At 45.8% G+C, this 10,690-nt stretch overlaps 1 protein-coding gene across 1 annotated transcript in view; it reads left to right on the top strand.

Moving 5' to 3' along the window:
* Nucleotides 1-430: 430 nt before the first annotated feature.
* Nucleotides 431-10,690, top strand: part of DNAJC8 (DnaJ heat shock protein family (Hsp40) member C8) — a 92,961-nt gene continuing 82,701 nt past the window's right edge. The window contains exons 1-2 of the mRNA XM_068097969.2: nt 431-578; nt 682-783. Of these exons, the coding sequence (XP_067954070.1) occupies nt 462-578; nt 682-783 (219 nt within the window). The 5' untranslated portion in view covers nt 431-461. The remainder of the gene's footprint in view (nt 579-681; nt 784-10,690) is intronic.

Genomic DNA, 10,690 nt, shown 5'->3' with positions numbered 1-10,690 from the left:
CGCAGCCTTGTGCTGCATTCGAAAGAAGAAGAAGTCACTTAACGGAGGAAGAAGATACACTGAGTCTATTTTGGATCATTTCCTGTCCAAATCCGCAGGGACACTCAAACAACAACAACGGCATACCTATAAGGTTAATTTTGTTATTGAAAAAAAAAAGGTTTTTTCTTAATTGGACATTCTCTTCGTGAAAGGCTGAAATAATCCTTTGAGATTCACAAAGAGGAAGAAGAAGAACCGCACCGATACATCGCTCGAATTCCAGTAAAATGTATACATTCGATAAGCTTGTTAAATAAACTGTACATGGATTTTTTTTCTCTAGTTATATTTTTGGTCTTGCCTTTTTGCCTGTATCCGTGTGTGGAGGCTCGATCATTAAAATGGAGGAAAATCATAAAACAACAACAACAACAACAACAACAACACAGGAAGAGCATTTCACATCCGGCGAAGCCATTATGGCGGAGACGTTGGGCCGTTGGCACAGCGTGAGTGAAAAGAGCCAAAAAAATGAAAGCGAAGGGAAAAAGGAAGAGGGAAACGATAACGACGCTTTCTCCTTGTTTTACACTGAGGTGAGCACGTGTCTCGTCTTGACCCCTGCCATTTTGTCTGTCCGTCTTTGCGATCGTCCGTGAACCTTGTGGCTTGTTGGTCGTGCTTTCCCGTGACCCACAGGTGAAGCAGATCGAGAAGCGGGACTCGGTACTCACTCCAGTACAGCAAATCGCTCGGCTCACTCGTCCTGGGAGCACCTACATCAATCTGAACCCTTACGAGGTGAGACATTCATATAACGGAGATGTGGTGTTTGTTGAGTTATGGTGAGCGGTTGTAACGAACTCAAGCAGACTCCATCGTGCCGGAAGCGGAAAGCGCGTTTATTGACGCGGTGATGATTCACTCGTGTCTGACGAATAAGCGCGTCCGATAAACCACAACAACAATGCAAATACAAGTCAGAATAATACGTTACATCCTCCTTTCTTTCAAGGAAGCCACTTTAAAGGAAACCAGCAAAGCAAATAACTCTATAAAGTAAAACTTACACTGAATTAATTAACAAACAGCATCACATTCAGATCACGTGAATCAATTGATTTAAATTTAAAGATCCAGACGTCTGGGAGGGTTAACCGCTCTGCCGCTCCTTGTGATGAACTTGGTATTTCTGGGAGATGCAGTGGCTCGAGGCGATGACACTGTTGGGAGACTTTGGGATTCAGATGCTTGCTCACTTGGACTTGGGGACTTGCAGCAGTTCCCCACTGGGGTGTCCTGTTGAGTGGTGGGATCAGGGAAGTGCCTCATGTCCTGGGAAGAGTAAAAGCGAGAGAGTGGCTGACTTCCCACCGGGCCAACATTGGCTGAATGAGGCACTCTGCGGAGATGGAGCCTGTTACGCCGGTACACATTGTTTGGGGTCCTCAGCAAATATGACCGGGGGCTGTTGTGGCGCGCCTCAACTACAGCCGGAATCCAATGCCTGGCCTCCGGGTTTGGCAACATCCTAACACTGTCTCCCGGCTGGAGCGGTGGCAAATCTGACATAGATGGCTTGTCATGATAGTATTTTTGTTTCTCCTTCTGTGTGTCAAGGCGTGATCTCACAAGGTGATGGTCATACCGCGCAGGCATGAGAAGAGTGCGGTTGCAAGGCAGTGTGTTTCTGGGGCGTCTTCCCATTAGGAGCTGAGCCGGGGACAAGTTTATTCCTTCAAGTGGAGTGGTGCGGTAGTCTAGCAGGGCTAAGTACTTATCTGCTGACTTCTTCCAGAGCCTTTTCACTGTCTGGATCGCTCTTTCTGCCTCTCCATTGGCACGTTGGTGCTTGGGGGACACAATGTCGTGAGTTATGCCATATTCATTGCAAAACCGAGAAAATTCCTCTGACGTGTACTGACTTCCGGAATCGCTTCGCAGCTTCTCTGGAATACCATGTCGACAAAACTGCTGCTTGAGAGCTTCGATTACAGAGCGAGCTGTAATGTCCTTGAGGCAATCCACCTCCACAAACTTGGAGTAATAATCGACCGTGAGCAAATACTGCTTTGATTCGAAGTCAAAAACGTCGCTTCCAACTTCGATGAATGGAAGATCAGGCGTGTAAGTCGGCAAGAGAGGCTCCCGTTGCTGAGCGCTTTGATACTCTGCACACTTGCAACAATTCCGTACAGTTTCTTCGATGTCAGAGTTCATTGAGGGCCAATACATGACCTCGCGAGCACGCTGCTTACACTTGTTCACTCCGAGGTGCGATTCATGAATCAAGCTCAGCATTCTGGGTCTGAGGCTTGGCGGGATGACAAGGCGCATGCCTTTGTAGACAACACTGTCTGAGACTGCCAATTGCGTTCTGGAGTCAAAGTACGGACGGACCTGTGCTGGGACTTCCTTTCGGGAGTCAGGCCATCCCACTTCTGACACCATGTAACGAACTCAAGCAGACTCCATCGTGCCGGAAGCGGAAAGCGCGTTTATTGACGCGGTGATGATTCACTCGTGTCTGACGAATAAGCGCGTCCGATAAACCACAACAACAATGCAAATACAAGTCAGAATAATACGTTACAGCGGTGCCTGCGCTGCCCCATGCGCTGCCCCATGCGCTGCCCCATGCGCTGCCCCATGCGCTGCCCCATGTGCTGCCCCATGTGCTGCCCCAGCCGGGAAAATGGTTTTCTCAAATGGAGGAGGGTATATCGGCATGCTGGGGCTAGCAGGATGACCTGGAGAGCGGTCTAGCCTGGGTTCGAATCCCGAACCAGCTATAAGCTATAATCCAGGTGTGTCACAGGTAGGGTGATTCATCAATGTGCGTACCTTCCTTGGATGGACGTTAAACTTGGTATCGCGGAGAGTAAGCGAGCTATCACCGGCACTCTGAACACATTTCAAATTCCTGCCCTGGCTACCACTGCGAAGGCAAAGGCAAACTACCCAGTGTAGTCTTGGGGCTGCATCAGGCAGAACGCCTAGAACAGCACTCAATAGAGAGCATACCTCCACCTGGTTGGCCTTATCACTCAATGGTGAAGAATCACTTAAAAAATTGGTGGATCTGAATCTAGATCTTCACCAAAATTGAATCGATTCTTCCTTGTCAGACACACAAGCTGTCCAACAAGTTTCGTCCAAATCCGTCCATAACTTGAGATATCCTGCTATGTATCGATTTTAGCCCCATCTCCCAATGCAATGGTGAAGAATCACATAAAAAATTAAATAATTCTCATATCCGAATCCATAATCAGATCTTCACCAAAATCGAATCGATTCTTCCTTGTCACGCACACAACCTGCCCAACAAGTTTCGTCCAAATCCATCCATAACCTTTTGAGATATCCCGCTATGTATCGTTTTTGGCCCGATCTCCCAATGGTGAAGAATCACATAAAAAATTAAATAATTCTCATATCCGAATCCATATTCAGATCTTCACAAAAAAAATTGCAACATCCTGCCAAAATTATCCTGCTTCACTAAAAATTTACAACATAATGTGAGTGTTATTGAATGCTGCTTGGTGCAGAGTTTGCTTCACCTCTCCCAATGGAATATTGATACTTTATTGGAACATCTCTGTCTTGTTACCCTACGTGCACAAAGCGGAAAGCAGATAACTTGAGAACGGCTGAAGGGATCCAAGTATGTAATAATGATGCAAAGATGAACTGATTAGATTTATGGGGTCAAGAGTCAAAGGTTAGATGTCCCGTTAGACTAAAAAATAATTGTTACCATGGTAACTTGTGAACTAGTGATGGGATTTTTACCAAGCTTGGTCTAAATACATATTATGATTCAAAGACCAACTGATTAGATTTCGGCGACAGAGGTCATGTCATGTAAACATGTGATGCTTGACAGCTGAAGGGATTTAACTCGAACTTGGTACAATTATTTATTATAATGTGGACGGGGGCGTATCGGTCGACATTTCGACGTGGATGAGTGTGCCGTTCTAGTTTTTTATACGACGTATAAAATCTTTATTTTTAATTCTCAATTGAATGATATACTTGAACACTGTAGAACACGTCACCTTTTTAGCATTTTCAAAAGCCTTCCGTCTATCCATACTTGGACAAAATATTACAGCATTTTACATCATCTGGACCAATCGATCAATTTGCCACTCACCGACCTTCCATGTCCTTGTTTCTCAAAACTGCGTGGGGTAAGATATTCTGTGAACTCTCTAGTGTTCCTCGCCAGAGGAGAGAGTATTGCATTTGAGTTCGTTTGTCTGTTTGTCCCAATGATGAATTGAATGATGATGAATGATGATGATGATGATGATTGAATGATGATGATTGAATGATGAATGAGGATGAACCCAGTGATGAATTGCGAAAGATGATGGGAATATTGCCTGTGATTGATGCTGTGAAGAGGAACAGGTTGAGATGGTTTGGTCATGTATTGAGGAAGGATGAAAGTGACTGGTTGAGAAGAGTGATGGAAGTTAATGTAGAAGGAAGTAGAGGACGGGGAAGACCGAGAAAGACTTGGCTAAAGATGGTGGAAGAAGAAATGCGGGCAAGGGGGTTAACAAGGAGAGATGCAGAAAATAGGGCAAAATGGAGAAGATTGTCATGGGGACCGCAAGGCTAACCCCCGCTCTAGCAGGGAACATGGCCTTAAAATGCATGTTGTGTGTTGTTGTTGTCTGTTTGTCCGCACAAAATATGTATGCTTTTCTCTGCAACCGTTGGGCTGATTGACAGGAAATTTTCACCATAGGTGCACCTCCTCCTGCAGTATTTATATGTATCCATTATGACGTCATAATTCGAGAAGTACAAAACTTCATCCGATCAAGATGAAATATCTTGTGCGTCAAGGGATAAATTGGTGGAGAAAAAAAATGACCATCGGTCACGTAGTTTGGCCGCCATATTTGTTTTGACACAAAAGCCTTAAAAACCACTAAAACCCTTTTTCTCCGAAACGGCTAAACAGGTCGAGGCAAAACATTACATGCATGATCGCATACCTATGACAAACAAAAAGTTCCATGAACATGACGTCATAGGTCACATGGTTTGGTGGCTATGATTCTTTGAAGAATAAAACTTTTGAAAGCCACTTCTCAACGGATTGAACAGAAACTTCAAACATATGTTCTCCATGCCTTGAGTATACCATGCTGTCCTTGAATAATTAATACATTGCATGATTTGGCGGCCATGTTGGATTGAACGCAAATCTTAAAAAAATTATATCTCTTGAACCGCTTCATTGATCAATGTGAAATGTCAGTCATGTAGTAGTCGTAAAGCGGAACACGTGTTTAAAATTTCAATATGATTGGTCTTACGGTCTGGCAGCCAGACGTTATTGTTTGAAGAAGAAGAAACTCTACGATATTATCTTCTCCAGCCATGTGAGTTTTCAATATATCTATTAATTATGTACTGTTTGAAGTCAGTGGCATCCTGTCCATTAATTGCGTACGTCTTTTAATGTACTATCGTAATGTACCTTTCGACACTTTGGACTGCTAAGATCTAACAACAACCCATTGGACCTTTGAAGAACCTTTAAGATCCCTCAAGACCATTAAGATCACCAAAACCCCAAAACCCACCAAAACACCAAATGTTGCAGACCTCCATCCATTGTTGAGATGGCAGTAGCAACATGTCCAGAGTAGAATGACCTGGTCTGAATCCAAATTGATCATCAGAGATCCAGCCATTGGAGAAGAGGAAGGATTTGATATCCGAAGCAATGATGGAATCCATGACTTTGCTGATAATTGGGAACAGGCTGATTGGTTGGTAGTTGCAAGGATCTGTTTTTGCACCTTTTTGTGTAAAGCGGTAATGTTTGCTGACTTCCAAGATGATGGCAGATGACCTTGAGCAAAAGAGAGGGTGAAGAGAACAGAGAGAGGGTGAGACAAAGTGGCAGAGCAGGATTTTAGGACCCGTGGGCTGATGCCGTCTGGTCCAGTTGCAGAATCAGAGTTGAGGTTTGACAAAAACTTCTCCACCTTGTCAGGAGCGAGGACGCAGAGTCCAGGAGCAGCTGGGTTCGACTGGGTAAGGTGGGTACAGAGAGAGATGGGTTTGGGACACAATATTTTGAGGCAAACACAGAGTTGAGGCATTCGGCTTTGTCACGTGCGTTTTCAACTGTGCAGCCATTTGAGGTGAGGCAGGGGATGGAGGCTGGAACAAACACCAGAAACAGATTTGACCAGACACCACCAGGATTTGGAGGAAGGAGACAGGTTTGAGAGTTCATGCTTGAGTGGGGAGAGATAGTGCTTCCTGGCTCTCTTTCCTGGTCTTGGTGAGGGTCTGTAATCTCTGATTGCTCTTTCTTGTTGGCACTTGCATTTCAGTGGATGAAAAAGGGTATTGTCTCCATTAAAGGAAGCATGGTTGTAAAGTTTCCAATAAGGTTTCCCTCTTTCGAAGGAAATGAAAATCCAAGAAAAGGCAATATTTTCCATGCAGCCTGCACCACATCTCCAGCCCGATATTTGGGCCCACACGATCAAAATTGGGTCATTTAGACTTTAGTGTAACATCAAGAAGATTGTTGTTTGCAGCTGCAGCAAAAATTAACTTGGAAATGCAACATGACAATGACGGGCGAAATGACCTGATCTCCTTGTTTAAGATGGGATGGCTTGTTTAAGATGGGTACAAGGTATTGTGATTCGTGACCCACTTATTACACACAGTGTAGTCCTCGAGAGACGGTGTACCCTTTGTGTACTACATTACCATTTGTTCTGAATACAAACAACACACAACAACATGCATTTTAAGGCCATTTTCCCTGCTAGAGCGGGGGTTAGCCTTGCGGTCCCCATGACAATCTTCTCCGTTTTGCCCTATTTTCTGCATCTCCCCTTGTTAACCCCCTTGCCCGCATTTCTTCTTCCACCATCTTCAGCCAAGTCTTTCTCGGTCTTCCCCGTCCGCTACTTCCTTCTACATTCATTTCCATCACTCTTCTCAACCAGGCATTTTTATCCTTCCTCAACACATGACCAAACCATCTCAACCTGTTGCTCTTCACAGCATCCATCACAGGCTCTATTCCCATCATTTTTCGCAATTCATCATTTGTCTTCCTCTCTCTTAACGATACTCCACACATCCACCGAACCATTCGCATTTCCACCCTTTCCAGCCTTCGTTGCTGCTCTACGTTCATTACCCATGTCTCGCTCCCATAAATCATAACACTTCTCACACATGCAGCATACACCTTTCCCTTCAGCTTCAATGACACTCCCCTCCTCATCAGCACGCCACTCAGTTCCCGAAACTTCTTCCATGCACATCTCACTCGAGCAACCGTTGCCGAGTCTGATCCACCTTCTCCATTCAGCATGTCTCCGAGGTAGCAAAATGTTTTCACACCTTCCAGCTTCACGCCGTCTCCAAGATCTAACTCAACATTTCCTCCATCTGCAGCACCCTCTGTGCACACCTCACATTTGAATGTAGCTGCCACACTGGTTAATGACCCTCTCAGACCACTACATTTTTGATGAACCCACTCAGCGCACATTGTACATTGAATGGAGTTCACTCCGACACCCTTCCTGCACACAGCACACGACCACTTCCCAGTTCTTTCCACCTCACCACATGCTTTACCACTTGCCATCACCTTTGTCTTTCCGATATTCACCTTCAGACCTTTTGTCTCCATACATTCCTTCCACTTGTTCATCTTTTCCTTCAGTCCATCCATACTTTCCGCAATCAACACCAGATCATCTGCATACAACAACTCCCAAGGTAAACCCTCCTTTACGTTCTGAGCCAGCACCTCCATCACAGCTACAAATAGTAGTGGACTTAGTACCGACCCCTGATGCACTCCCACCTTCACCTCAAACTCACCACTGTTCCCGTCCTTCGTCCTTAAAGCTGTGCGCGCTCTTTTGTACATTGCCATCACCACTCTGATCAACCATTCCTCCACTCCTAACTTCCTCAATGCCCATGTCACTACTTTGTGTGGAACCCTATCGAATGCTTTCTCCAGATCAACAAACCCAAGAAACAACTTCTTCCTCTTCTCCATGTACTTCTCCTGCAACTGCCTTACAATAAAAAGCGTGTGTCGTTCCTCTTCCTGGCATAAATCCAAACTGCATTTCATCGATCTTCACTTTCCTCCTTATCCTCCTCTCCAACACCCTTTCCAATACCTTCATTCCATGCTCCAATAACTTTATCGCTCGATACAAGCCACAGGGTCACCTTTCCCCTTGCATAGAGGGACGAGGGTACTCAGTTCCCAAGCCACTGGAATGCGGCCTTCTTTCACCACCAGATTACATATCTCTGTCATTCTCTTCACACCCCAACTTCCTGCTGCCTTCAACATATCTCCCAGAACTCCCATCGGCCCTCCCGCTTTTCTACTCTTCATTGCTTTTATCGCTTCCTCAACTTCCTTCTCAGTTATCTTCTCTGTCGGTCCTAAAACTGGGTTACTCTCTATGTTGCCATCCCATTCATTCTCTGCATTCAACAGCATTTCCATATATCTCTTCCATCGTCCTTTAATTCCATCTGGGTCCACAACGATTTGTCCCACTTCATCCTTCAAGCAACTCAACCCCATCACGTCACACCTCTCTTTCACTATCTGCTTTGCAATCCTGAATACCGCTCTCTGACACTCTTCGAATCCAAGCGTTCTCCGAACATTTTCCTCCATGCCTCCTGCGCCTTTGCTACCTCTTTCTTTGCACCCTTCTTGGCTGCCTTATAAATTTCATGCTCTGCCTTTTCTACCCCCGTACCGCTTGAACTTCTTCCTCTTCTCGTCAATCCTCTTTCCAACTTCATTATCCCACCACCATGTTTCCGAGTGCCTCGGTGGTCCTTTTGTCCATCCACATACCTCACCAACCAACGGCTCCCAACAGACTATCTTTCATTGACATCCAACCACTTTCAAGCTCAACCACGTCATCCTCTACCCTACTCAGTCTCTCTTTTAATGCCTCCCTTACTGTCACCTCTTTCCACCTCCACACCTTCATTCTCGGTTGGTACTTCACCCGCCGAGCTCTCCTCGCACTTTTCACCCTTATGTCGCAGACAACCAAGTGGTGCTGTGAAACAGCCTCCTCCCCCGGGGATCACCTTTGTGTCCCGGAGGTGCCCCCTATCTCGCCTACGCACCATCAGGTAGTCAACGGTTGTCGTCGACCCACCTGACGTGTATGTAACAAGCTTATTATCCTCTTTCTGGAACTGAGTATTACAAATCAACAAATCACCTCAATCAGCAAACTCCAAAATCCTTTCACCTTCTCCATTTCTCACACCATATCCGTGACCCCCCTGAACTCCCTCAAAACCGTCCATACTCCTTCCCACATGTCCATTTCGGTCTCCTCCTACCACAACAACTTCCTCATCTTTCTCGTTTTCCATCAGCTTCTCTATTGCACACCAGAACTTGTCCTTCTCTTCATCGCTCCGACCAACCTGCGGAGCATATCCCGAGATGCGGTGCACCAAGAGCTTTCCAATCATCATTTTCACCATCATCAACCTATCACTCACTCTAGTCACACTCACCACACTGTCTACAAACTCCTCAGAAAACAGGACACCTACGCCATGCACGCCCTCCGGGCACCCTTGCCACACAACCTTGTATTTCTGTCCCTGCCTACCCTTCACCATTCTCACACCACTTCCCTTCCATCTCATCTCTTGCACACAACATATGTCCACTCTTCTTCTGACCAATACTTCCACCACTTCTCCTGATCTCCCTGTCATTGTCCCTACATTCCATGTCCCAAACCTCAGAAAGCGATCTCCACTTCGGGCATCAGACGTTTCGTCGTCGAATGGAGTGATTTCCACCTTTGCTTCGATCGGGTTCCCCACCTTGAGTTTTGACGAGAGGGAGTGGGGTCCCCCACGGGGTACTTTGGGCTGTACCCTGCCCATATGTAGTTGTAATTGTCATGGTTCTCTTTTTGAGGCAATGTTTTTCTGGCCGGATGCCCTTCCTGACGCCAACCCTTTTAGTCGCCTCTTACGACACGCAGGGATACGGTGTACCTATTCTAAACCTGGGTACACACCGGGATAATACGGAGGTTCTGAATATGAAATTGAAATGCAGTTTGGTGGATTCACTGCAGCGTATCAACCCTCGAATACGGAGGCACGAGCTTGCCCCTCTGCTCGCTGGGGGAGAGGGGAGGGGCGGTGCGCCTGACACATAGGACACTTGATTGGCCAAAGCACCATTATTAAATGTTATGTTACACAAATTTGATTAAGTGTTTAAATTTTTTTATTGTGATGTTGACCGTACCACCCTTCAGCCTTTTATTAAACTGATCACAAGTGGGTTTCTTTGGGGACACATTACAACGAAGTCCGAGAGGCAATGGATAAGGTAAAGGTTTGTTTGTAGTTTTCCATATACAGCAATACCCCGGCCTACGTCATTAATTGGTTCCATAAGCTGTGACGTAACTCGTTTTTTGACGTAAACTGGGCGTAATGCTTTAAAAATGCCTTAAAATGAAGACAAACACCGTCTTCGCCGACGGCGCTTTTTCAGTGACGTATGCGAGAATACGTTCCCTATCATGAATGATGGTCGATACCGTCGACCGTGGCAGCCCGAAGGCATGCGCTATCACCGACATTTTTTCACCTTTTTCAT

The sequence above is a fragment of the Myxine glutinosa genome, chromosome 6 (assembly GCF_964187855.1).
Source record: "Myxine glutinosa chromosome 6, kmMyxGlut1.1, whole genome shotgun sequence".
Taxonomy (NCBI): domain Eukaryota; kingdom Metazoa; phylum Chordata; class Myxini; order Myxiniformes; family Myxinidae; genus Myxine; species Myxine glutinosa.
The sequence above is the reverse complement of the archived record's forward strand: the minus strand, read 5'-3'. Positions and strand labels throughout refer to the sequence as shown.